At 39.8% G+C, this 26,445-nt stretch overlaps 1 protein-coding gene across 2 annotated transcripts in view; it reads left to right on the top strand.

Moving 5' to 3' along the window:
- ANGPT1 (angiopoietin 1) overlaps nucleotides 1-26,445 on the top strand; it is a 208,414-nt gene that overhangs the window by 111,812 nt on the left and 70,157 nt on the right. For both annotated transcript variants that reach the window (XM_073330323.2, XM_073330324.1), the window contains exon 4: nucleotides 9,021-9,253. In XM_073330323.2, coding sequence (XP_073186424.1) covers nucleotides 9,021-9,253 — 233 coding nt within the window. The remainder of the gene's footprint in view (nucleotides 1-9,020; nucleotides 9,254-26,445) is intronic.

Below are 26,445 nucleotides of genomic sequence, written 5' to 3' on the forward strand. Positions count from 1 at the left end.
AGCTAATGTAGATTACCTGTTGAATTTGAAGAAGCCTAGATTTCCTCTAAATTCCATTAAGGTTCATTTAGTGGTTATCATAGTCTTCCATTCTCCGTGGAGGAGTTTTCAGCATTTGCCCACTCCAAGACTTCCAGGTTCATTAAAGGGTTGATTAACCTTTTCCCACAAAACAGAAAGCCCACCACAATGTGGGATTTAAATTTGGTCCACAATTGTTTCATGAAACCAAACTTTGAGCCACTAGAAAAGTGCTCCTATCTACACTTGCTTATGAAGATGGCCTTTTTAGTGCCTGTAACCTCTGCCCAATGAATTGAAGAACCAGGGCCATTAGTGGCACATTCCCCCCTTTACAGGTTTCTACAAGTGGAAAGATTTCCTTTAGCCACATCCCAAGTTTTAACCTAAAATATCCTCAGAATTCCATATCAGTCAGGTCATCTTTCTTCCCTAACCCACATCAAAACAAGGAGGAAGCCACCCTCCACAACTGAGATGTTAGAAGAGCATTAGCCTTCTATTTGGACAGAATCAAACCAATTAGAAAGTCTCTCAGACTGTTGCTTTTGTGGACAGAACTAAAGGATCCACAATTTTCATCCAAAGACTATCAAAGTGGGATTTGGGATGCATCTTCTCTTGCTATGAGACTGTTAAAGTTCAGCACCCTCCTACAATAATAGCCTATTCTACCAGATGTCAGTCTACATTCATGGCACTGTTAAAAGACATACCAATTGCAGAAATTTGCAGAGGTGCCACTTGGGCTTCCGTTCACATCTTCCCGAACACTATGTTTTCATGCACGCTTCTAAGGCAGATGCTGCTTTTGATACTGCAGTTCTGTTGTCACTCTTAGGTCTGGCTTCAAAGCTCCCATCTCTTTCAGAGAGTACTGCTCATGAATCACTTGAAGTGGAGCACCTATAGGGGCCTTGCATAAAAAAAAGGGCATAAAAAAGGAGAGTGTGACAGTCTTTACTCCTATGTTCACCCTTTTTACAAGCCTATGATACTTTTTGTATAAAGTATGCCTTGTGAGGTATCATTTGAAAACTCAGAATCTGCTGAACATTATTGTCCTGGTAAAATATGTGTGGTAACATTGTATAGAAAGTTGTAAAATTCCGCTGTATAAGATATGTTCCAAGTCTGGAGAACAGCTTCAGACCAGTTCCCTAGAGACAAAAAGCTAGCCAACACCTCAGCCAGATGTCAACAAAATCAAATGGACTATCCCTTGGTTAAGTGGCCATTCTTTGGCAGGAAGAAGGATGTGAGCAAGAAATTTACATATTGGCAAAGAAAACAGCTGCAGTTTCCCATCTCTCAGACAACCTGTCTCCTGAACCCAGCTGAAGATGATCTTCAAAGGGAAAAGAGAACTATGAGAAATGGGAAGAGAGGCCCCAAAATACTCCTACCTTTCTCTCTGCTCACAACAGCCACAATACATGAAAGGCAAAGAGACAGTCTTGGTTGAAAGGATTCCAACCAGCGAGACTGCAAAAGCATGTGGTGAGAGAGACATTTCACTTTGAATTCACTTAGCTTGTTAAATTACATGTTAGTTGTGTTTTACCTTTTAGTTTCTTTGTCACCAATTCGGACTTTTATGCCTCATTACCTGTAATCACTTAAAACCTATCTTTCTTTAGTTAATAAACTTGTTTAATTGTTTTATCTAAACCAGTGTGTTTGAATTCAAATGTTTGGGAACCTCCATTTGAGATATCAGGGTTTGTGCATATCTTCTTTTATTAATGAAATGACAGACTTTCTATGAGCTTGTATTATCCAAAAGAAAAGAGCTGTGTACTGCAAGATTTACATTCCTGGTGACAAGTCTGTGACTTGGGATTTTCTGTTGTCACTCTGCAATATAATTCAGCAGTGTCTGACTAGAGCATTCATATAATTCGGCTGGGAGTAATTTACATGCTAGAGGCTGTTTGCGGAGCAGATCAGGAGTGGTTGCTCTCACAGCAAAGCAGTGTAAAAGGCTGGAGAACTGAGGGGAAACAGCTGTTCAGCAGTCCAGGTTATACCCTGGGTAATGTTACAAAGAGTTTACTTACCTTGTACAGTAACTGGAATTTTTTCAAGATGTTTGTCCCTATGTGTGCTCTACTACTAGGCCTCCTTCCCCTCTGCCTCGGAGTCGTGGGTCATGGGACTTTGCAGTAGATAAGGAAATGAGGAAAGTTCATCCATGCTGCTCTGTATACCCTTGGTATACACATATGCCATAATAGCACATTAGCAAACCAAATGGGCACTGAAACAAAAAATCTCTGATCAAAGGTGCACGGAGTGAATGCGTGTCTGAAGTGGATAGGGTTGCCAACCCTCCAGGATTGCCCTGGAGTCTCCAGGAATTAAAGATGAATGTTTAATTAAAGATTATGTCATGTAATGAAAACTCCAGAAATACGTCCAACCAAAATTGGCAACCATAGAAGTGGAGTACCTATAGGGATAAATATCTCCAAGAACTCCAGTCACTATACAAAGTAACCTCTCCTTCCTTTATCTATCTTGTCTTTTTAGATTCTAAGCTCTTTTGAACAGGGAGAGTCTCTTACTATGTACATATACAACACCCACTGCAATTTGTCCCACAATCATATAGTACATATTGGATGATCTTGTGAAATGTAATAACTGAAGGCTCATCTACATGGTGAGTTAGTACACAGCAAGCTAGGGTGTGAACCTATAGCAAAGCACTATACTCACTATACTCACTATACTCACGCACTAACTCATTGTATAGACAAGTCCTTAATATTGTGGTTTCCCAATAACTGTAAATATAAATGATTGTTTACGTCAGTGCAACTTATTCTTCCACAAGACATTTTAAAATAATGTGTTACATTTTGAGAATGTTCCTTGCTTTCAGTGCTTTCACTTTAAACCTTTTTTGAGGGGGATGCAGGGTTACCGATGCTCATAATTGATTGCCTGCTATCTCATTTAGTATGCAACTGCCGGAGGAAAAAGGAGAATCAGAGAAATGAGTATAGACATAGCAGACTTGCCAATCTAGGCATTACACAGGAATAGGTAAACCAAGTGAAGTTTGTTTAAGCAGACAAATGTTTAAGCAGACAAGTGTTAGCAGATTCAGCACAAGAACAGTCAGACCATATACAAGGAAGATTATGATAATTTCTCCAGGAATACTTTTATTGGACACTACCTCCACTCTTGTGTGCCAGAAGTAATGAGAAACACAGTGCCACTGGGTGGAGTTTTAGACACACATTTTGGTTTCAATGTTTGGTTTTCAAGAAGAGCTTGATTTTTCTACTCCATTATACGAGCTTTATTTCCTATTCCTTACTGTAATTCCATTGACTTCAACAGATGAAATGAAGTAGAGAATGAGGCCCCAGCATTTTACTGGATTTAAAGAAATATGGGAATATAGGTAATACCACACCAGATCAGTGCTCCATCTACTTCACTGGCAATGTCCAGTGCTTGATACTAGACAGGGAGTTTCAAGAAAACTTGTAGTGGACAACTATAGAATAACCTGTCCCACAGGGGAAATTTCTCTCTAACCTCTCACAGCTAGAAGAATACAGCCGGAGAATAAGGATTTAAATCCCATTTCTCTCTCTCTCTCTCTCTCTCTCTCCTCTGTATATGGATGTAATTATATATTTGGCCAGACTTTTCTTAGTACAATGATAATACTTGTCTTTACCTGTTGAATAGATCAAAGGCAAAGTAAATCACACTGTCTATGGTTAAAATGTCCAGACTTTTTAAAGATTACTTTTAATGCAAGCGGTTAAGATAACTTTTGATGCAAGAGATTCCCCTCTCCCTGACCTAATTCATACCCTCTTCCCAAGCACATCTAAACTGAGGCATCTCAAAATATAAGTAAAAATCCCCTTTAAGATACTATGGTCTGGATTGGATTAGTAAAAACACTGTGTACCTTGCAATGCAGTTTGCTTAAATAAAGCTTTCCATCTTCCCAGGAGGGTTTCAAGAGTGCTGTCTCCATGTTCTACTTCATCACCTTTCAAAATGACATTGGCCCTCACTGGAAGTCTGTGTGTTGGCTTCGGTACTGGCCTGCTAACCTCTCTAGAATTATCAGGAAGGTTTATGAATAATGTTATACATGATGCAGTCATGCTGAGCTATCCTGCTGGCTTACATCCTGATAAATGTAACACATCATTTGTATGGTAGAAAATAGATTACTGGCTACACTAATACCAACAGAATAAACAATATACAGAAGTATGCTTAAAATGTAAGGCAAATTGAAGTTGGCTTTTTTCTGCATTGTACCTAACAACTCTAAAGAGTTCCTGTCAACATGGTCAGGCCCAATATGTAAACTACAATAACAATAATATCCTTTTCTTTATACTATTATTCTGATACCAGAAAGACTATTTGAGCTCCTAGCTGAAGGCTGCAACATGTAAAAAAATCAGCTTGCTCACAGGGTAACCTTACAGTGAGCAGTGGTTTATTTTTATCAGTGTTGTGCCCTAGCTGTACTTCCCGACTATTCCATTCTAATGAGTAGACAGGGTTTAAAAGTGTACAGGGAAGTCATATTCTCTGTCTACTCACACACAAAAAAAGGAGCAGAGAGTCATTCAAGTCACAGCTATGGCATTTTGATTGAAAGCATTATCAAGGAATAGTACCGCATAATTACTGCAGTAGACAATTATAGATCATTTGGATGGTAAAGTCCATTAGAACAAAGACTATATATCCCCTTTTTGTCTTGCAGAGCACAAGGCCTTTACTTAACCAATAATAAATCATTGATATTGGTTTCATTTTAACCACAATATTTTTGTTAGTGCCCCTTTAAAATACAGCGATGATTGAAAACTTGGTAAACTCTTTGTTCACAGACCTTCCATGAGGGTAACCTGTTAATGGTGAATGAACTTTTGAAGGTTTGTGGAGTTAGGCTGGATCTGATAAACCTTCAAACTTATCTGAATTTCTTTGAAATTGTTTGGTCTCAACACCAGGCTAAAAAAATCCCAAACAGGATTTTTGTGAGCAATTTCTAGAACTTCCTTGCTGTAAAATCATGGGTGAAACTTTGGCCCCACTGGAGTGAAAGGTCATGACAGCAACCTTTCTCATGCTATTTAGGTAATTCTGTCCTTTCAGACCAGTCAGTGCAGAAGCCTCCAGTCTAAATAAAGTTTTGAGTTTTGCTCAGTTTTGAGAGATGGTTCTCCCTGGTTCTTAACAAAACTGAACCAAATTCTGTGGGCTTATATCATTGGTGAATGTGTCACAGGGAGTTCACCTGTCCTCAGAGCATATTCTTGTCCTTCATATCTTTGAGGCCTTTATATCTAGGGAAAAAAACATTGTAGAGATACAGGTCACTACATACACATTCCTTAACAATTTACTCGTTTTGCAGTATATAATACTATTTTCATCTACATAGCAAAGCATAAAGTAACCAGGCACTATGTCACCCCATCTTTGCACCACATGTTGTTGACACTATCCTCATAAATATAAAGATGTGTTATTGCTAAAGCAATAAAACATCTGCAGGCTGCCTCTCTGCATAGACTCCAAACAGGGAAGCTCTATGCATTGTCATCTTATTCTTCCTTGCCTGACATGGGCAATGTTACTATAAATAAGACACAGTGAACTGTCATCGCCATGGATTCATTTACTGTTATGTTAAGAAACGTATGATGTAAAACAAACAATGCAGCAATCCATGTTGTGGCAGTCAACCCTTCTTTTCTGTGAAAACATTAAGACATAGACACAGATGTAAAATGTTGTATGGTTAGAACTAAATTCTGTCCTATACTGCCTGGGTGGCCTGATGGGAATTTAGAGAGCATCTAGTCTTCCCTTACCCTTCAGCCGCCCAGAAAAATTCCAACCTAGCAACCTTGAGAATGCTACCAGCTACTCCACTGTCCCGCACAGCATGGCCCTAACAGACATGTGTTCCAGACAGGGTGCATGATTCTCGTTTTCAAACTAGTTACATTATTACAAATTATAACATAATATACCATAAAAGTTGAAATGAGAAAGTCAAAATGAAACATTTCGGCCATATTGCAATGAACCATTTTGATAATTTCCCATGAAGATTTTGATGGAATTTACAAGTTCCTGCCAAATGTTAAGTTTTGTTGCATCATCATTTTCTAACAGAAAACTGTTCAGTCTTAAAATTTTTGATGAGCCCTGGCTAGAAGAGACCTTTAAAATCATCTAGTCAGTACATAACATGAGGCATAGAATATCATCAAGTGATTCCTGAATAAGTTGTAGCTGAGCTAGAGCACCCATCTTTTAGACCTACATTCAGTGTTGTTTAACTTGTAGTGATGGAGAATTAACCACATCCTTTGGCAATGTATTAAAATAGTTTACTACCTTCACAGTTAAAAATGTGCACATTGTTTTCATTTTGAATATTTCTAGCTTCAACTTCCAATATACTGTATCTTTTTATATATTTGTCAATGAGATTAAAGAGCCTTGAGTATCAGTCAACTTCTCCCTTCCAGCTGGGGGCAAGGATGATGCCAAGAAAGTGGTACTCTGCTTATGTAGCTCTGCCTGGCTTTCACAGAAAAGGATGGGACAAGCTTGCACAATATATTTCCTTGAGTGTCCTGTTAAGTGCAAAATTCATAACGTCTGGGGGAAAGAGATTTGCTATTGGATTTACTTAGGGGTTTGTTTTGTTTTAGCTTTAAGCTTTATATTACTCTAGTGTGTACAGCAAATCCAGGGTCTGAGTTTAATCTTTACACTGTTATCATTTGTAACAACTCACATTAAGACCCCATGATATTTAATAGAAACAACTCCATAAGGATTTTATTACATTTCTCCGTTAGCTTAAATGACCTGAAATAAAATAGGCATTTTGCCACTCATCTATTACCCAGCAGTAAAAACCAAGGTGCGGAGAAAGAGAAAATAAATAAAATCTAGGATTAACTTGGATAGGAAGTGGCCTATTGGTAAGTTTGAGATCAATGGTTGGGTTCATGATATGAGAAACACCTCCTTTGGCATATACAGTAGAATCACTGATCAGAAGTTCAGCAGTTGGGAGGTTTTCATTTCTTTATCTAATATTAATAAAAACCTTGATTTGCTGAACTCCTACAATAATGCCGAAGTATCGGCACTGACAAGATTATAGGATGGTAGTTACATATATCCTAGCTGTCCTGCTGCATCCACAACTCCTTTTGATCTTTATAAAATGAACATGGGGCGGGGGGAAGAGGAAGGAGTACAAGGAGGGGGAAAGTGTTTGCATACATTTATTCTAAAATTAGCCATAACATTTGATGAAAGCAAATCAGTTATTTTTCTACAGTTGTACTCAAGATTTTCCTGGCTGAGGAGATATAAACAATGAGAATTCAGAAGGCCTCTGAGTTACCGTATGAGTCATCATCTTCATTTTTTTGTTGTGCAAGAAAAGTTCCTTATGAGTGATTTTGACAAAATAGGGATCCCACATTAAGAATCCGACTTCCTAATATACCTTTTGGGAAAAGAAACTCCTTTGCGATATGGAAGTGGGTACCGCTCACCTGTGCAAATTTTCCTTTCCCATCTTCACAAGCCACTTAAAATCTCCCAAGACCCTACAAGTTGAGAATCACGATTATGACATGAGACAACATTTTATTAAAATTATACAAAAGTTTATACAAAGTACTGAATTGATTATTGGGTTATTTTTAACTAAAGTTGTCCTATAATGCATTACATTCTAATGATCTGGAAGTTATTTGCACTGGATTGATTATTCCAAGGTTATATAAGATGTCTATATCTTGTTAGCATGCCTAGACACAAACCAGTTAAACTATCTCTTTTTCAGTACATTTTCAGCATCATTTTCTTCACTACAAAGGTGTGTAAATTTGTCAGCTGTAACTCTAATTTTCCATTTAATTATTATAAGAGACAGTGTCTTTCATATCAGACAGACTGCAGGCTATGTTTCTTTGTTTCTCTCAATATTTTAGCATATCAAGTCTCATATGAAGCAATTAGAAGAGTTCACAGGAGTCTTTGAGAGGAAAACATAAGACAATGGCACAAGGGAACAAAGTTACAGTTTTAGGCACTGGTCCTAACAAGGCGTGCATTAGTCTTTGTAGGATCAAGGCCTTAGATTGCAATTTAGGAGCCTCCTGCTCTGCAAATGTAATGCACTGCTAATAAGCCAAAGCTTATGGGAGGATTCCATATGAGACCATATGATAAAAATAGATGCAAGTAGTCTGGGGATTGTTCTGTGTTTCTCTTATATTCTTTCAAAGATGCTTTCTTGAATCCATTAGACTATTGTTTAGATTTTTTTAGTATTGGCTCCATATCCCTTGGCTGGTTCCCCATTGTTCCCAAGTTTTTACCTTCTTGTGCTCACAGCTCTACACAATTCTGCTCCAGCCTACCCCACTGAGCCCATCTCTTATCACATTGCCCCATCAACAACTCCACCAACAACTTCCATGCCCTGTTCATCTTTTCTCCCTCTCCAACTCCAAAGTTGACTCTACAACTTTTTTGCACATGCAAAAAATATAGTTGGAACTGCATGCCTTATTTGGATGCTTAACTATCTGCCCAAAGTGGATAACTACATGTACAAATTTCCAGCGAGGTACATAACCGACCTCTTGTGCATGCAATTCCCTAAGGTGGGTGTACAAATTAGGAATGCAAGCACGTGTACTTTTGCACCTGTAACATACTTTGCACTGTTTAGAAAGCGAGATCCTAGATGTCAATCATGTTTAGATGCTAGATGGAATATACCAACCCCTTGGCTAACGTTTTAAAGTGAAGTTATGGCCATGAGTTTATTGCCTTTTTTAAACATGAGTAATTCATGTGCTGAACTCTGCATACAACCAAATGATAAAATCAGCACCAGCTTCTGTACCAATGTATATTAATACTAATTAATGTCTGTTGTTTTTTTTTTAAAGTTTACTTGAGCATAAAATATTAGAAATGGAAGAAAGGCATAAAGAAGAGTTGGATACTTTGAAGGAGGAAAAAGAGAACCTTCAAGGCTTAGTCTCACGCCAAAGTTACATAATCCAGGAGCTAGAGAAGCAGTTAAACAAGGCAACTAACAACAACAGTGTCCTGCAGAAACAACAGCTGGAATTGATGGACACAGTTCACAGTCTGGTCAATCTTTGCTCTAAAGGAGGAGGTAAGAGAGTAACATCTCTAAAAGTCTCAGAAATTTCTTACTAGAGCAGTGGTTCCCAAACTTGTTCCGCCACCTGTGCAGGGAAAGCCCTTGGCGGGCTGGGCCGGTTTGTTTACTTGCCATGTCCGCAGGTTCGGTTGATCACGGCTCCCAGTGGCTACGGTTCGCTGCTCCAGGCCAATGGGAGCTGCTGGAAGCAGCGGCCAGTATGTCCCTCGGCCCGCAGGCAGGTAAACAAACTGGCCCGGTCCGCCAGGGGCTTTCCCTGCACAAGCGGCGGAATAAGTTTGGGAACCATGGCACTAGAGTGACACATTGGTGAGGGGAGGGTCAAATTTACTTGTATAGGTCAAAAAAGAAAAGAGTCTCTGACATTCTGAGGTAATCAAGGACAAAGTAGCTTAGGAAAACATTTGAACATGGATAGTTCTTGAGATATTGCTGAGAGTGAACATGATGCCAACAAGTATGTTTGACTTTTTGGTTGAAGCTCTTGTGCCAAATCTTCAGTTGATGTAAATTGGCTCCACTGAGTGATACCAAATTATAGCCCAGGAGGATCTGACTCCTTATGACTTGTTGTTTTTCAGATATTTTCTGAATATTACGTTTCTCCTTATTTTTCTATTTTTTTTTATTATTTCTTTGTTTCCAGTTGCACCCATAGTGTGGTAAGTACTGAACAAACATGGAAGATGGAATAGGTTCTGCCTTGAAGACATTACAATCCAAACCCAGGCAGACAAAAATGGCAGAGGCAATGGGTAGACTATATGGCCAGTCATCAGGGTTATCATTGGTTACATCTTAATAAAGCATTTTAAAATGTATTATTATTAGATGTCTAGCTCTTGAGGGGCAATCTCTAGTTGCTTAACATGCTTGAAATTATTAGTCAACACATTCCTGTAGTATCACGAAAAAATTCTTCTTCCAGAGTGATTTTAATTCTCAGACCTTTAATTCTCAGGCCCTGCAGACCAACTCAGGAGAGGCATTCCATGCATCAAAAGTAGCATGGAAGAAAACATAGAGTTGTTGTAGGAGAAAAGGACAAACAGTTTGTCAAAGGGTGGCATCATGAGGTGAGGAGGTGGCGGCAGAGTGTGAAAAGGGCTCAGAAGAAGATAGGCTAAGCAGAGTCTTGCAGCACAAGGACAAGAGTTGCTGAGGAGGAGGAGATGGATTCAAAGAGAAATTCCAGTGAGAATTCAAGGGGAAGATGACATGATCAGAACAATGAGTAAGGGAGATGATCTTTGTCGATGTGTTCTATATGGACTGTTGAGGAGATATTGTGGATGTCAGGGAGGTCAAAGCGGAGGTTGAAATTAAAGATATGTGATTTGGCTAGGAAGAGGTCATCAAAAACCTTGTCAAGAAAATCCAGGAGCAAGTTGGAGGAGAGGCACACAAGGCAAAGGCAGCAAATGGCACATTCAGAGAGTTTAGAGATGAAGGGAAGAAAGAAGATGGGCCAATAGCTGAACAGGCAAGTGAGGCTGAGGGATGACATTCTAGAGAGAAAGTCCAGAGCATATGTGACTTGTGATTATATAACTGATTCCTGTACCAGTGCAAGTATATGCATAGAGATGTGCAGGTAAAAAAAACCTGGCACCTGCATCATTGTAGTCTGATAGAACTAAGAGTCAAAAAGATCTAATAGATGATCCAATCTAGTTTGTTCCCTTGAGAACATTGCCATGCCCCTTGTGATGCTTGTATCTGAATAGTTCCAGTGACTAGGATTCCATCTTCTTCCCTTGGAAGATTTTTTTCACATTCCGATCTTATTGATGGCATGCTTTTTTCTCATGTCCATTCTAAATCTTCCCTTTCTCTGTTGCTTTGACTTATTCCATGCTAAACAGTTCTTCAGCACCTTAAATTAAATAAAATCTTTTTTAAACAGTATGCTCTCATACCAATAGTTCAGCATTGTGAAGCAATTCAAATCCTCTAATGTATTTTATGGTCTTCTGGCAAGGAAATCTGGCAGAGTTTTGCTCAGCCTGTTTTAACAGCGCTCAGGAGCATTTTGAAATTAATATCAATGTGAGAGAGATATTATTTTCATACAGAGATGAACTGCAAGCTGTTGTAAAGACTGAAAACAGATTTTCTAGCCATCTTGAATTAGATTCAAACAAAATATTTTTCCTCTTAATTATGGAGATTTCAGACATCAATTGGTTCTTATAAAGACTTTGAACCAGGATTTTCAAAAAAATCAGAACTTAGGCTACTGGGTCCATATATAGGTACCTGGATAAGGGAATTTTCAGAAGTGCTCAGCACCAAACAACTCCCATTGAATTCAATGAAAGCTAAAGCTATTTACACGTCTAAATGTAGACTTGGTAGCCTAAGTTTAGACACCTCCATCTCATTCCCCATATCTCTTTGTATTTAGTAGCTGACTCAGATTCATGCTTGGATACTATGTTGATTGGCATATTGTAAATACCTAAATCAGTTTACATAGAGATAGAGCACTTTCACAGAAATACCTGTTTGCTATATATTTAAATCTATATGACTTACAAGTTTTAGGAAATAAATTGTTTCTCAGAATTAAAAAAAGCCACAGAAAAGCTTTTGTTAAAATAACGACATTAACATAGAACACCAGACCATTTTAAAGAAATCTTGGACACATACGCGGATTTTTAAAAAATTATTACCAGCATCAATTTGTGAAAATAATTATTATACATACTGAAGCCTGTGTCAAGTACAAGGTATGCATGCTGGCAAAAACAATTGGAACTACTGTAATTTAGCCATAACTACTCAGGGAAAATATGTAAAGTACCCTTTAGTTAGTTAAACACAAATATCTGCTATCTGTGTACTAGCATTCAAAACATAGAGTTAGGGTAAGATTTTTTGAGTGATAGATAATAACAATTAAAATATTATTTATAAATTAATGGTATACCCATATCTTTTATACTGTGCTCAGTTCTGGTTATCTGATCTCATAAAAGATATTGAAGAAATGGAAATGCTCCAGAATAGGGCAATGAAAATTATTAGAGACATGGAAAGACTTCTATTTGAGGAGAGAGTATAAATATAAGACTATTTTGTCAAAAGTGAGAGGAATACGTTGACATGATATAGGTATATAAAATAATGAATGGTAGAAAGAAGAGCAATTGGACACTCCCTTCTTACCTCTTATTATAAAACACAAACACAAGAGTATCTAATCAAATGAAAAGGCAGTTTTTTTCACTGATAAAAGAAAATAATTAACCTCTGGAACTCATTGCCACTTGATATTATTGAAACAAAGAGCTCAGTCGGATTTTAAAATGATTAGACAGTTATGTGAATAACAACAATATCTACACTCAAATTAGGTAGGGTGAGAACTGACAAGGGATATAAATCTTCAAACTTCAGGACAAGAATTAACTAACTATCCATTCTTGGGACTGGGTTGAAATTTACCCAATGGACATGTTATTCCATAAACGATTATAGGCAGATCACACTTTCCTCTGAACAGAGCCAGCCTTCGTAGTCCCAAAAAGTTTCAGTCACAGAATCCCTTTAATTTGACAGACCTAAGAATGCAAAAGACAATCTCAGCTTTCATTTAAAAAGAATAGTTTCTAGTCTTTTGCCTTATAACAATAGTATTGTAAATGTGAATTGATGTGAACCTATTCCCACTGGAGGGCCAGTGCTGTCCATACTGATGCTGATGGTGCTAGGACCACTGCAAATTCACCCCAGCCATCTGAGTCAGCAACTCTGCTGAGCAGCTAGCATAAACTCTGCACACCGGGGGGGAGGGGCGGGGGGGCAGGAGTAGTTTAATATTTTCAGAGGCAGCATGCCTATTTGATTAAACAAGGCACCGAGGGCCAGATTTTCAAAGTGCCCACATATCGGTGCCCAAAGATGCAATAGGTGCCTAATGAGATTTTCAAAAGTGTCTAACTTCTTTGCTTTTGAAAATCCCACTAGGTACCTATCTGCTTCTCTAGATGCCAAAATACCTTTGAAAATACAGCCCTAAGAGAATAAGCTCTGATACTGCCTGCCTGTTTGGCTTTTGTCAAGGTCAGATGACATGAGCCAGGTTAGATGACATGGTGATAACAATTCTTACAGTTGGTCTACAGCAGTATTTTCACTATTGCTAGGCCAAGGGAAGGAATTTCTGAAAGTTCTCAGTGTATAAAGGCAAATGAGAGAATGGGAGTAAAGGTCACACAGCCAATCACTTAAAAAAGTAGAGGTGAACCTAAGTTGCAAAATTTGGATCTAGATCTGAATTTCAAATTCCCCAAATACCTGAGGTGTTTACATCTCTGGGTTTGGTACAGACTACATTTGAGACAGGGGCCACCTGTAAAATTTCCAACCAATTCTCAGTCTGGATTCCAAAACCAACCACTCAGTGTTGCCAGTGTGATCAATTCTATGGCTTTAGTTTATGCTGATCTGTAAAAATATATTCTCCACTAGATCAGAAAACCTATGGATAGGACAAATATACATGATATCACAGGGCCCCAGACATCTCGAGTTTGTCCATATTTATTGCTAACAGAGTTGTCATATAGTTTGTTTAAACTTTTTTTTTTTTTTTAATGTGGCAGTGGGGAATTTTGGCACCAACTCATTTCTAAAATAACAGGTCTTTCAAAAACTAGCCTTCCTGTTAAAAGACTGGTGTGCATTATGGAATTTTAAGGGAACTTGTTTAGGATTAAATCATTTTCAAATCCAGTCATAGATAAGGGCCAAAGGCTTCCCTCCCATCCACAATGCAGAGAGGAGCAAAGGAACAGGAAAGTAGGGCCAAAGGCCCCCAAATCTACTGGTGACAAAGATGCATCCCCACGACTGCAGAAGCCCCTTCCGCATGCAGAGATGGGGAGGATTTGGAGCAGTGGTTGTACATGACATGGTTTGAGGATCTGGTGGATTTCTGATGAAATTCATACATGAATTAATGCCAGCAAGATCAGCTTCAACAGAGGTATTGCCCATATGGAGAGGGGAAGCCAGTGACTGACTAGTAGATTGTAGAATTTGTCCCAACAGAAAGCAATAGAAAATCCTTGCCTAGCAAAAAATAGCCTATTATTGTATTGTGCCTATAATATTAAATTATCTTTGCATATTATAAACAAATTTAAATAATATGATAGGTGGCCTACCCTTTTCCCCTCCCCCACTTAAAAGGGAGTCTAAAAAACCCCAAAGGACTGTTTGGGTTCTTTATCAATGTGGTTATTCATTTTTCCTGTTGTTGTTTTTTCTTTTGTGTGTCAGACTACATAATAACATAGTTGTTAAAATGTTAGGTCTAATGCTGTGTGTTTCAGAGGACTAATGCAATAGGAAAGAAAGTTTGTTCACTAACGTCTGGTTTTGTGGCCTCCTAACGAGAGAAATGAGGCATTAGCTTCCTCTTGAATGCTGACAAGAAGTTTGGCTTAAGTCTCAAAACAATACACACATATGCTAGGAATTTACCTCCCTAGAAGTACCTACTGAGTTCACAAACTAAATCATTCAGTGAGTGGGTGAGATATTTAGGTTTCTGAAAATCACAAGTCTCCTGGGTTATGAGTAGTTTTCATATCTTACCAAATTATGCAAGAAAATGAAGTAGGGGCAAATCTTTGTTTTAACAGGATACATGTTAAAAAAGACAAATTATTTATGTATTCAAACCCCTAATCGGTAAATAATTATTCTTTTTTCTCTGCCTTCAGTAGCTGTGATGTAACTTTAGTGTAAGCTTAAGACTGTGGGAAATGAACTGAAACTTCAAGGAAGTGACCTAAAGGTTACCACAGACACAGGGCCAAAGTTTTGTCTGGCATAACTCCGTTGACATCAGTAGAGTTACACCAACAGAGATGTTGGCCCAGTTTTCTATGGGACTTCAAAAAGAACATCGATAACATGAGCCAGTGGTATAGAAAGATCCAAATCAGAAGAGTTAGTTGGATTTAGGTGACCCAAGAGGTTATTTTCAATCCTAGTATCAAAGCTATGTTTATAAAGGCAAATTTGGTATAGTAAATTGATGCCAGTGTCTCTGGAATAGAATTAACTGAGAGTTGTTGTGGTTAATATGGTCAGAATGGAAAAGGAAATAGATTGAATGACATAGACAGGAACATTTGTATTCTTCTGAAACCCCTTTTTAAAATGACGATAGATTTAATTACTTTCTTCTCTGGCTCGCACCATTTCCCTAGTTATTTGTTTCCTCTCATTAAGCTGTTGACTCCACTGCCCAGCCCACCCTTAGTACCACTGAGCCAAAAGTTTTTTGTTTGTTTCGTTTTGTTTTGTGGCACAGCTGGAGCTTTGCCAGCTAGACAGGGACCTGTAGCACAGCGTGCATCCAGAGACATCATTCTTTTTTGGAAGAAACAGATACATTTCTTTCCTGCTTCACTGACATCTACAAGATTATATTATATTTGATTGCAGCTATGAGGTACATTAGCAGTGCTGGAAACAAATTGACGTAAATGTTATTGCTAATAATAAATAACACTTTGCAATTATTAATAAAACTTGGCACTCTTCATCCATAAATATAAAAACACCTTATAAAAATGATAAGTTTAATTACTTTTCCCCATCTCATTCTTTTTTTGTATACAGATTGGGAAAGAACAGAGAAATTAAGTGACTTGCCAAAGTCACACAGTGGCTCAGTGCCAGAGCTAGGAACAGTACCCATGTCTTCTGACTTCATTTCCTGTGTCCAAGCCATTCTGCCTGCCACATTAGCTCTTTTATCATTAAACCCGACATTGATTCCCCACAGTTAGAAGCAAATTACTTTTGGATGCTGAGTGTGTGTGTGTAAGGAGCATAAAAGGTGCCCTCTGCTCTACTTTCATAGAGTCATAAAAGCGTAGGAAGGGACCTCAAAAGGCCATTGTCTAACCCGTTCTTAAAAAGCTCTAATGACGGAGAGTCCACTCTTTTAGGGGTTTGTAATCTATAGATAACGGGTTATACTGATAAAAAAAATAGTCAATGGATGTTAAAAGGGCCAAAGAAGCAACACCTGAAGCATTAACATTTTTAAAAACTACATTTCCCAAAGAGAAAATGTGTGTGTTGGAATCTGATGCTTACAAAAATAAAAGTAGCCCTTGGTTAAAAAAAGAGAAATAAAAATATCACCTTCTGAATAAGTTTTAATGAGTTTTTCACATAGAATTCCCAAAGCTTATAGTATTCCGAGTCTGAAAGCTGTGCAGAAATATAGGCCTAGATATCACAATGAGAGCCATTCATATTCAGGTAGACTCCTCTGCCTGTGTGCAGCCCCACTGACTTGGATGAGTTCCATAGGGATGTAGGGGTCAGCCCACACGAAGTGTATTACATGATCACATAGTCTGGGTCAGGACTGCATAGGTGCAATTTAGCTATGTACAGCACTATGGGCACCATCAGCACTTCTGTGTGTGTGTTTCCTAGTTATCTGGTGTCGGATGACAGAGGACTGCTGTTTCTTTTTTGATTTATTGTATTGGTATTTGTAAGAGCTGCCTAGAGGGCTCTGATAAGTACCTCTTGTTTTGTATGTTAAAAAAACCAATATAAATGATGATTAATAATAGCTACAAATAAAAACTTCACAGCCTCTCAGGCACAGGCAAATTTTCTTCCCAAATTATGACCTATATAACAAATATAACAAAGCAGAGTAGTTAAGTATCGCGATCTGTTCAGACTGCAGGTTAGTCAAGAACAGTAATTAAATAAAGCAGCTAAAATGTACAGTATCTAGTATTTCTGTCAGCGTCTCACTTGACAAGCCAGGATTCAGCTGTTGTACCTGTGCTAACTTGCATATGGTGACAGCTAGTGGTCAATATCTATTAGTGTTGGAGCAGAAATGGCTTAATAGTTTTATCTTTTCCTCATTTCAGTTAACTGCTCATTCTGAAATCAATTGCCCATCCAGTCTCAGAGAACATAACAACCAATCTCTCTCAGATCTGTCTTGTGAAAACAGTATTATTCACTCATGCTGAAGACATTACATGGAATATTAACATACATGAAACAACTAACAACATTGACAATGTCACTCATTGCCTTGTTAATGAAACATTACTTTGTGTAAATATCATGGTTCAGTCAGAAAAATTAAATGAACATGAGGGTGTCTGTGTGGAAAAAATTTAAATGAATTAAAGAAATAGGGACACAAGATATTAAACAAAGACTGTGCCTTTATCTCTCTTGTAGCAGCTTGTAAAAGTATCCTTCCATTTTCAGTTCTCAGTGAATGACTGATTACTCACAAATTTGCTGTCTCAGGCAGAAACTTACAGAATTATATTGCAGCTGGATAATTAAGTGTCTTTATATCTTTGTAACTGGACCATAAGGCATTCTATTTAAAGTCTTTAATGAGGACCACTTCAGGATATTCCTAAGTGATCTCTTTCAAAGGCACTGCGAATTTAAGTATTATTGTTTTTAGTAGTCATCAAGGCTAAATGTATTGGAAAACAAACTTGATAACTGTTGACAATTTATTAGGTAGCAAATAATTATGGTCCAAAGAGGGTGAAAGCTGAGTGTGTTAAAATAGGTTTACAAGACCAAGTCAATTTCTGCGAAGAAAGAAGGGGCATATTATTATATATGGTATAGTTGATAGGTGGTTGGACAGCTGAGTGTTCTTTTTATGGCCTTGTTTGTTTTTCTCACTTCAGTGGTGGTGGTGGTGGGGGGGGGGTAATGAATGTGGTTTTCTCTTCAGCTGCTAAAACTCTTTTATAAATGTTCATTTCAAGAAAGTAGTCAGTGAAACCTTTCTTTCTTTCTTTCTTTCTTTCTTTCTTTCTTTCTTTCTTTCTTTCTTTCTTTCTTTCTTTCTTTCTTTCTTTCTTTCTTTCTTTCTTTTAAATGAATATGGGTCTTAAATTCTGAGATGTGAGGAACATGCTCAACTCCTACTGAAACCAGTATTGAACTGAATACTTAGCTGGAGGAGATCAGCATAGCTCCTTTGACTTTCATGGCGCTAGGCCAATTTCCACCAGCTGAGAATCAGGCCAATGTGTTCAGCACCTATCACAATCAGGCCATGGATTTTTTTTATAGCATATAATATCTTAACTCCTCATGTGCTCTGAATGATTAAATTTAGGGCCAAATCTTGCAGTCCTCTTCTTTCGAAGCTCTCACTGATTCAGCAGCTGCTTGTATCTGACTAAGTATTATAGAATTTGGCCCTAAATTCACACTGTGTTCTACTTTCCCCCAAATTTTAAATACCTGTCTCGCTTCAAGGCCAAATCCTGCAGTTTTAACTCAAGATGCACTCTGACAAAACTTCCATTGACTTTGTCAGGCTGTCTGGAATGGCTCATGACCCAGGAGTTCCAATCTCAGGGCATACTGTTAAGAAACATGGCACAAACCCCAAATTGGTTGTGTGTTCTACAATTAGATTTGACCAACCAAGTATCAAGTGTGAACTCCTCAAGCACTATAAAAGCCTTAACATGGAGTCACAGACAGCCCCCTTGAGTGCCCTGATCTACCTTGCCACCTAGGCAATCTTGCCTTTGTACCAAAAATCACAATAATATTCAGGTTACTCCCAGTCACAATCATTCCCCCCAGGTCGAGTGCATCCTAGGTCTTTCACCAAAGGCAGGGCTTGTAACCAATTCTACAATAAAGGTGTATTAACTAGGAAAAAGAAATGAGTGTTATTTACCAGGTGAAATCAGGTAAACATACACACAAATGAGAGAGAGCTTTAGGTTTCAAAAAGTAGTAGAAACTGCTGTAATGTGCAAACTCTCTATGTCTCCTAGGGCTAACCCAACCTAAACGGCAGGAGGAGAGACAGGAACTGTTTGGTTACATTGTCTAACGTCTAGCAATATATATGTAAACCCACAATCATTATCTACTAATGTGTCTCTAAAGGTTGAATCTGGGTCAATTAGCCTGCTAGTTGTGTGACCCTTTCTGGCCCTGCATCACAGACCTATTCACGGGGCTTGAGCCATGGGCTGTAGTACTTTATCTAGTCCAGTTTTAAACTCCTCATGTGATGGGGCTCCCATCCGCTTCCTTTGGAAAATAATTGCATAGTCTAATTTCATCATCATTTCCTGATATACCTCTTATATTAACCTTTTGCTAGCCTAATTTAATTACCGTGAATTGTATTCTACTATCATATTAATGGGAGATCTGTTTGTGGGTATATGGCAGTAGAATACCACACAGGGAAAATCATTATCACATGAAGCCTTTCCACCGTAAGAATGACACAATACCAACACCGCTTCCTACTTCTGAATCACAAACAAACACAAAAGACTCCATGTAGCCTATTAGGGTCTTTGCTATTGCTATTGATTACAAGTGGAAGATGCTCTGATACTATGGTGATGGGTGGCAGTTTAAATCCCTAAAATATATAGATATGTTACAAAAAGCTAAGTAATTGTTGATCAGTAATAAACCAAAACCATAAATAATGATTTTTTTAAACTTTGACATCCCGGAACAGAAATTTAAGTCCCAGTATAAATTGTATAAATTAAGAGTAACCCACTAGTGGTGTGTGTGCAATACAGGACCTCCTTTGTTCAGATCCACAGAAGACATGAGTTAATTCAGTCCCCAGCTAAAGAGCTTTGGTTCCAAATATATCACCTCATAAACTCTGTGGACTAGCACAGGGGGGACCTTGTAACGCATGCTCACCAGTGGGTTACATAATTCCGCTGCTTAACAAAAAGCTTGTCCGACAGCAATCCATCAATCCCAGACAAGCCCTGACTTATGTGATGGCTACCATATTAGCTGGCACACAGTGAATTGAACGGGGAGCCTCCAGAGCTGAAAGCAGGAGCTGTTAGAGCTAAAGAGCCAATGTTCCGTAGCTGTGGGGTGTAACAACTCATCTCTTTTGTGGATTAGCACAGGGGAGGACTTGTAAGACACATTGACAAGTGGGTTACGTAAGTAGGAGAAATCTCAACATGTCATTGTAATAGTAAATTTAATAGTCTTAACATAGCAAAGTCAGCTATGGAAATTATGATCAAATCTGAAAGGTTCCCATTCAGAAATACAAAACCCTTCAGGTATATTTTCTAGATTTTAACCTTATCTTTTGATTTTCATTGTGCTTAGTGCACTATTATTAGGGCTACATTTTAATCACGGGTATTTTTAGTAAAAGTCATGGACAGGTCATGGGCAGTAAATAAAAATTCGCAGCCAGTGACCTGTCCATGACTTTTACTATATACCCCTGACTAAAATTTGGGGTTGCCACAGTTGCTCTGGGAGGGGCCATGGCCCAGGGGGCACCAGGGGTGCTGGAGGGGGTGTTGGCGGGGCTGGGCCAGATTCTCTACCTGGCTCCTGGGAAGCGGTGATCTCCAGCTCCTAGCATCATGTGCTTCCTCCACTCTGCCCCAAGCCTTGGTTCTGCTGCTCCTATTGACTGGGAACCATGGCCAATGAGAACAGTGTGGGCAGTGCCTGCGAGCAGAGGCAGCAAGTAGAGCTAGGAGCTGAGGGAGGGGAGTTCCTGATGCCCTTCTAGGGAGTCCCCCAGTAAGCACCACCCCGCACCCCAATCCCCACACCTGAGCCCCCCCAAACTCCTGCTGCTGGGGGAGGGTAGGGGAGCCCAAGACTGCCCCAGCAGCAGCTGGTGTGACCACCCAGGGGCTGCCTAAGTTGCTCAGGGGGCTCCTGGGCCAGCCACATGGGCCCCTGCAGAAGTCACGGAAAGTCACAGAATCCGTGACTTCTGTGACTATCACATTTCTAATGTGCCCATCATTTTAGTATGTAGGCAACTGATTAACTATTTCCTCCCTTAAAAGTAGTATTTTATAGTTTTACAACTTTAAAGTGGTAGCACTGGCTATGTCCTCTGTTGTGTTTAGCTATTTTCACTCTTACTATTTATTAATTAGTGTAGCACTTAGGAACCCTAGTCATGAGATAGGCTCCCACTCTGCTAGGGTCCTGCAGAATTACAGAACAAAAAGCAGGACCCTGCTCAAAAGAGCTTGCAATATAAATGTCAAACAAGAGAGAAGAGATGGAGCTTTAACTGATAATTTTGCTGTATTTGCTTTCTTCTCTGTTTCCATAGTCCAAAGATGTTTTTATCTTGAGGGTTCAGCTCAGTTGGAATGACCTCACGGTTTCGTGTCCCTGCTTGTGTTCAGTGTGTGATATCTGTAGCATGGTTTGTATTGTAGTTCAATGTACTATACATTTTGCCACACACTTTCCAGGTTTTCCACTTTTGCTGCTCAATTTTCCAATTTTGCTGCTTGCAGTAAGAAAAATATTGTCAAAAACAGATAGCAATAGAGTGTGTTTCGGTGGCATGCTACTGGTCACTGAGGTTAAGTTCTTCATCACCATGCTGGGTCCCAAATGAAGGTTGATATATACAAGAGTAGGCCATTGGTATAACAGACTGCATCTGTCTATGGTTCAGAAGCTCATCAGTGATCACAATCTTGGAGCCATGGAGATAAAGGAGAGCCCCAATACCATTGCAAGGCAGGGTTGAGATCTGAGGATGCATGAGGTGGAGGGGAATCCCTGGGATAGAGCAGGGCAGGGATAAGGTGGGGAGATGGAGATGGAGAGGATCCCTGGACAGGGTCAGGGTGGGGGTATGAAGGGAGCCCCAGGGACAGGGCAGGGCTAAATTGGGATGGGGTGATGGGGATAGAGGGGAGCCCTGGGAACAGGCCAGGGGTGGTTCATGGTGGGGGGATGGGGATATATGGGAGCCCCAGGGGTGTGGCACGGCTGGGGTGGGGTGGGGCAATGAGGATGGAGTGGAGCCCCAGGGCCAGGGCAGGGCTGGGTCAAGGTGTGGGGATGGGAAAGGAGGGGAGCCCCAAGGTCAGGGCTGGGGCAGGATGGGGGTATGGAGAGAACCCTGGGCTCAGGGCCAGGCTGGTGCAGGGTGGGGGCATGGAGCTATATGGGAGCCCTGAGGGCAAGGCAGGGCTGGGGGGATGGGGAAGGAGGGGTGTCATTGGAATTCTGTAGGGCAGGTCTGAGACGAGGGGAAGAGAATGGAGGGGAGTCTCTGGGATATTGCAGTGCCGGGCTGGGATTGGTGAATGGGAACCGAGAGAAGCCCCAGGGTACTGCAGACAGGGTTGCAATGTGGAGGTGTATGGGGATGGCGGGGAGCCTGTGGGATACTGTAAGGGGTGAGAGCACAGCAGGAAATGGAGTAGCCCTGGCTGAGCTGGAGAGCAGAACATAGGGAGTAGATGGAGGGCCCAGGAGGCCCTGTGATGCTGGGGAAAGATGAAGTAGGAGAACCCCTGTGCTACAGTGGGTAGGGCAGAGCTGGGGAGGAGAGCTGGGGGGTGGAGCAGGGGAGGCTCCCTATATTCCCCTAGTGTGCAAACCCACATAGCTGACCCCATCCAATCCGTCCCCCGGCTCCTTCTGCCCACCTCCAGGCTAAGCAGTGCTCTGGATATCCTCTGGCAGTACTATACGCCTGCCCAAAAGACAGGCAACTGGCACATGCCCACGCCTTCCCAGGCAGGTGCGGCCCATAAATTGAGAACCTCTGCTCTAGACCCTGACCCTGCTTCTAGACCCTCTGGCTTCTGTTACAGGTAGCGGTGGATCTACAGACAACCCTCCCCTCAAATTCTTGGAAACACCCAAACTAGGTAGGGAGATTTCTAACCTGAGACTTCTTCTGCCCACATTGTTTTTTATGGGCACCTGCGTACATATGGCAGCCAGAAGCTGGCCAATGAATATTTCCTGAACATATAGTGAATAAGGTTTTCTCCTTTTGGACTTCCACTCTCATGAAGATCATTTAGGAATTTTCTTTTGCTATGGATTAATTGTTGGACATTAAAAGTAGATTAAATACAAAGCATGTAGGATATTATTAAGAGTATGAAAATATAAAGATTCATTGCGGAAATCTCTACATTTCTGTTCATTTATATCACCATTGTACAAAAAACATACAGCTTCCTTTCATCTGTCATTTATTGGCATTGTCATATGAAGACATAATTAGCACCTGTGGGATTAACTCATTTAGTCTTTGCGGAATTTATGAATGCATCAGTCCAGATGTTTGGTACTACGGGAAGTATGAATGTGACTCCATGAATTTAGGCAACATAATCAATTGTCTTTGCCTGTAAGCACTATTGAACATCAGGGTGTAATTAAGGAATGTCCATTTTAGGTTGCTGGCACACATATTTCATTTTCTCAAAGCCTAATTAGAAATGACAATAAACACTGAAATATATTAATTTTAAGATAATTATATTTTCCATAGTGCTGAGATCAGTTAATTTGGATCAAATTAGAAAAGGGCAAATATGTGTCTAATATATTTTTGTTCATAGCACCAAATATATCAAAATTAATTTATTTTGCTTGACACAGACTTTTGTCAGCAACCTCAGCTACATAATATATTGGTATGATCGTGTATTTAAAAATATTTGAACTAACTTTAGGCATTTAGATAGTCAAAGAAAGGGTAATAGTTACACATGATGTCTGTGGCCCATCCATGACTGTTATTAGCAAATTTCTCCAACAGCCGGAGGTGGGACACTAGATGGGGAGAGCTCTGAGTTACTATAGAGAATTATTTCCCAACTGTCTGGCTGGTGGATCTTGCCCACATGCTTAGGATCCAACTGATCACCATATTTGGGATGGGGAAAGAATTTCCCCCTAGTCAGATTGGCTGAGATTCTGGGTTGTTGTTGTTGTTTTGTCTTCCTCTGCAACATGGGGCACAGGTCACTTGCTGGTTTGAAATAGAATAAATGGTGGACTTTTTGTAACTTGAAGTCTTTAACTCAAAATCTGTGGATGTCAGTAACTCAACCAGAGATTATGAGCTATTACAGAAGTGGACAGGGGGATTCTGTAGCCTGTGATATAAGTCTATGAGAACTAATCATTCCCTTTGGGTTCTATTTAGGGTTGGGGTTTTTTTTTAAATTATTTATACACTGACAGTATGCCAGTCAATGTTTTATTCAGGAACTTCAACTGATGTATAAGGAGTTCATGGTTTGTGTAATGTTCAGCAGTAAATACCCAGTCAGGCACTGTGGAATGTGGAAAAAGTTTAGAAACATCATGGGTTTCAAATATGAACAAAATGGGAAGAATTCCTTGTTACCTTACTGTAAAAGAACATCAGCAATAAAGTTCACAGGGATTAATTTTCTGATAATTTAGGGCTTGTTCTTTATAGTTCCTTGGAATATAATGGGAGAATCGTCTATTGTCAGTGAAGGAAGGTTATCATCAGAATGTATAATTAATTCTCCAGCATTCATAGTTTTATAATCTAAACGTTTATATCGTTTAGATATAAAAGAATTAATACGAGGATTCTTTATACCTTCAAGGCAGTACCTTAGCCTAGGGATGCTGTAGAGTCTCATTGACAGATTGGGAGCTCCAGGAGCTATTGTGATTCCCAGAGGGAATGCAACCGCTATGCAGCATCCGCTCCTCTCTGGGCTTGGGTAGGTCTGCTGACTGGTGAAGACAGGGGGGAGGTAGAGGGCATAGCCAAGGCACTGCCACTTTCCTGGAGCCTTCCAGAGGCTAACACTACAGTGGTACCAGCCCTTTGAATCTCTTCCTCACCCTGAACACAGGGAATAATGTTGTGCCCAGCCCCACACTACAAGAAGGATGTGGATAAATTGGAGAGAGTCCAGCGAAGGGCAACAAAAATGATTAGGGGTCTGGAACACATGAGTTATGAGGAGAGGCTGAGGGAACTGGGATTGTTTAGTCTGCAGAAGAGAAGAATGAGGGGGGATCTGATAGCTGCTTTCAACTACCTGAGAGGTGGTTCCAAAGAGGATGGTTCTAGACTATTCTCAGTGGTGGAAGAGGACAGGACAAGGAGTAATGGTCTCAAGTTGCAGTGGGGGAGGTTCAGGTTGGATATTAGGAAAAACTTTTTCACTAGGAGGGTGGTGAAACACTGGAATGCGTTGCCTAGGGAGGTGGTGGAATCTCCTTCCTTACAAGTTTTTAAGGTCAGGCTTGACAAAGCCTGGCTGGGATGATTTAATTGGGTATGGGTCCTGCTTTTGAGCAGGGGGTTGGACTAGATGACGTCCTGAGGTCCCTTCCAACCCGGATATTCTGTGATTCTATGATTCTATGATTACATCTCAAAAACCAGCTACTGTGCCTGCATGCCCATGCACCAAGCAATTCTTTTCAGAGATGAAACTCTGAGTGGCTCCCATCGGAGATTAAAACCCTAAAGAAAGCCTAAAGAATCACAAAGATTTAGAGCGTTCTTGTCTAAGGAGAGCTGTTGCCTTTTGTTTCTTTGTTTTTTACCCACCTCAGACAGACAAACTATATGTGCATTTTACTAAATATACAATCTGAGTATTCCTGTGAGGTTCTTTGGTGATTGAAATGTCAAGTGCTTTACTGAATGGACTGATTTTATTTCATTTGCTGTAAAAACAATTATTTTGTTATTGGCTACTGAGATACCTATTTAAAAATTTCATGTCCCTTAGTTATGACATCCAAGGATATTAATGCTATTTCTGTTTAAGTTTTACTGCTCACTCTAAACCCAAACCCTGTAGATACATACAGTGTATAAATAAATCAGGACTGCTTATGTTATAATATGATGGTTTATATGATAGCATGTTGGCCATGTAACCATATATGATCTCCTGCTGTCTTGTTCAAAAAAGATATTTATGTATCAGTCCAGCTAAAAATAGCTTAAAGAGCCAGGGCTGCCTCCTGAAAAAAATTACATAACATTCAGTTCAAAAATAACGGAACTAGTTTCTGATCTCAGTAACCCTGGTGTAAATCTACAGCAATTCCAGTGACTTCAAAATATTTTGCAGATTGTGTGTGTGGGAGGAGAGGCAGGTAAGCTGATCTCCGTGTGTGTATTACATAGATGTACGTTGTCACGTTTAGCATGGAAGCAGTAGTGATTCTCACTCAGCAAGGAAAGCTAACTTCTCTCATTTGAAAAACTCAGGGTAGGCAAGATGGACCTGATCTGAGGTCAATGGGAATCTCTCCTTTGACTTCAGTGGCCTTTGGCTCAGATCCCAAGTAATTACTCAGTTGGAATTTGG

The sequence above is a fragment of the Lepidochelys kempii genome, chromosome 2 (genome assembly GCF_965140285.1).
Source record: "Lepidochelys kempii isolate rLepKem1 chromosome 2, rLepKem1.hap1, whole genome shotgun sequence".
Classification (NCBI taxonomy): domain Eukaryota; kingdom Metazoa; phylum Chordata; order Testudines; family Cheloniidae; genus Lepidochelys; species Lepidochelys kempii.